Genomic DNA, 2,384 nt, shown 5'->3' with positions numbered 1-2,384 from the left:
TCCTTCCCTGTCTGTCACAAGACGTAGGGAGACTTCCCACCTCTTCCCCTTTCTTTTTCCGCTCCATGGTTGTTCTTTTTCCGTTCCCGCTTGTGTCGCTGTTCCTCGTTATCCCCCATTGCGACCCGTAGTGTCCAACAGTTAGGAGTAGTTGGAGAAGTCTTTACGCTTTTCTTAGTTTAATGGTTCCCTTGTCAGTTTCAAAAGCTCCCTCTTCATATTTTATTCTTTCATCTTGTGTACGCCTTGTTCTTGTCGTCCTTGTTTCCCTCTTTCCTCCGTCTTTCTATTCGGCTCGCCCTAGCGCTTGGTGGTGTATATACAGCTAAGCGCCCTCCTATCTGGACGACTTCATATCATTGTCGTATTTCTCTTTTCTCTTTGCTTTCGTCTCTCCTGCCCTTGTCTTTCAGCTTGGATGTGCTCTCTTGTCGTTTTCACGCCGCTACATCTCAGAACGGATCCACACTCTCTTCTTTTTTCTTGTCGCCTCTCTCTCCGGAAAGACAGACTCTTCTCTCTTTTTCTATAGCTTCTTTCCTTGTTTCTTCCGTCTGCTTTACTACACTCCAATGCGAGTGAATTCCTCGTATGTTCTTTTTCTATCTTCTTCTTCCTCTCCCCCACCTTGTCTTTCTCCTTCCTGTGCTTTCCCCATCTTCACTCGATCGCCTTCTTTTCCTCCATTGACTCGTTCTTCACGTAAACCGCTGCTTTCTTTCTGTCGTTCGCCTTTCTCTCCCTCCCCTCTTCATTCCTCATCTTCTTCAGTCCTTATCACAGATCTTTCTTCACTTCCTTCTTCGCGTGCATCTTTTTCTCGTGCTTCATCTTTCCTCGGAGTACCTTGTGATACCTCCCTCGCACGTCCTTTCCCTTTATCATCGGCTCTAGCGTCCTCTTATTTATCAGGCTGTCCTTCTCTTTCTGTGGGTCGCAGTCGTAAACCTCTTGTAGATATTTCCAATCTTCATCTAGTACGCTTTATATCATTGTGTTGTCTTACCTCCTTTCCCTCTGGTTTATCTCCACTTCTACAGACAAACACGAAGCATAGAATCTCTCCTCTCTCTCTTTCTTGCTCTGTCCCACGATTCTCTCTTCTACTTCCTTCTTTCCTGTATAGAACAGCGCCCTGTGGGGACTGTTCTTCTTTCCTCTCACATCTGCACCGCCTCCCTACTCTCGTACAGAGACATACACAGCAAGCACAACAGCAGCTAGCTCCCATAACACCCTCATCATCATCATCATCTTCTTCTTCTTCTTCTCACTCTTTCCTCTCTATCCATTCTCGATTCGCCCTTCCATCTCTTCGTTCTTGCACATCGTCTTCACCGTCATTTGCCCCCTTCCCTTTTTCTTTTCCGAATCTCAGCACATCTTCAGAGACAAAGAGTAGTTGTGTATCTGTTGTTCCTCCTCTTACTTCTCCTCTCGTGTTTGGTTTGTGCTCCCGTCGATCGTCTTTTCTGTCTTCTTCAACAGCTTTCTTTCAACACACGTCAACTAGTATGTCTTCGTATCAATACTCTCACGACGGCGGAAGAGGAGGTGGGGGCATGCATCCACCTCAGGGGCCTGGTCGGTATCCTTCGTCCTCTGGGCCTTCATCTCACCCGCCGCAAAGCATTCCTGGAGATTCATATCAGTCTAGGAAAGGTATTTATTCTCCTTATCCTTCCTCTCAACCTACGCAACAACCGTCTATAGGGGGAAGGGGTCATCATCATCATCATCCTAACAATAGTCATGCTTCAGTGCCTCTCCATTCTCCTCCTCCAGCTTCTAGTAATCATGGTCATGATCTTCCTTATCATACATCTTCCTCTTGTTCTTCTTCTTCTCCTCCACCACCTGCTTTATCTTACCCAGATGCTTCGGCCTATCCCCCTCCTTCTTACTATGCTCAGAGTGATTCCCCCTATACGCCCGCTCCTCCTTATCAGTCGGGTCCTCTCATCCGTCAAAACAACAGTCAGTATCCCCCTCTCTCTTCAGCTGGACCTTCACCTTCTTCCTTTCCTCCATCTGGATCCAACCTGAATTCTTCCTCCTCCTCTTCTCCATCTAGCTATAATAATAGCAACCATCATAATCCCCATACCTCAGCTCCATCATCCTATCCCCCGGGCCCTTCTCTTTCTCAACCTCCGGCCACTTCACAGAATTCTCAAAACAATAGTCGACGAGGTCATTCCTCGAGACCTCTCTCGGGGACATCCTCTTCTTCATCCTCTTCTTCATCGTCGACCTCTGCTGTCTCTAGCGGGCATGGAGCGTTTCAACTCTCTTCTTCCTCTCGTAGTGCGAGACATGGAGCAGGAGGGGCAGGAGGAGGTTCTGATACCCATAAGAGTACTCCATGTCTCGCACTACGAGAG

At 47.6% G+C, this 2,384-nt stretch overlaps 1 protein-coding gene across 1 annotated transcript; it reads left to right on the top strand.

Moving 5' to 3' along the window:
- Nucleotides 1–572: 572 nt before the first annotated feature.
- On the top strand, nucleotides 573–2,384 carry CSUI_011254 (uncharacterized protein; the record flags this gene model as incomplete). Its single annotated transcript, XM_068071355.1, has 1 exon — nucleotides 573–2,384. A coding segment is annotated over one exon (1,812 nt), but the record flags the coding sequence as incomplete, so codon positions are not given.

The sequence above is a fragment of the Cystoisospora suis genome, assembly GCF_002600585.1.
Source record: "Cystoisospora suis strain Wien I chromosome Unknown contig_10446, whole genome shotgun sequence".
Classification (NCBI taxonomy): Eukaryota; Apicomplexa; class Conoidasida; order Eucoccidiorida; family Sarcocystidae; genus Cystoisospora; species Cystoisospora suis.
Note: the sequence above shows the minus strand (reverse complement) of the source record. Positions and strands in the feature narration are given on the sequence as shown.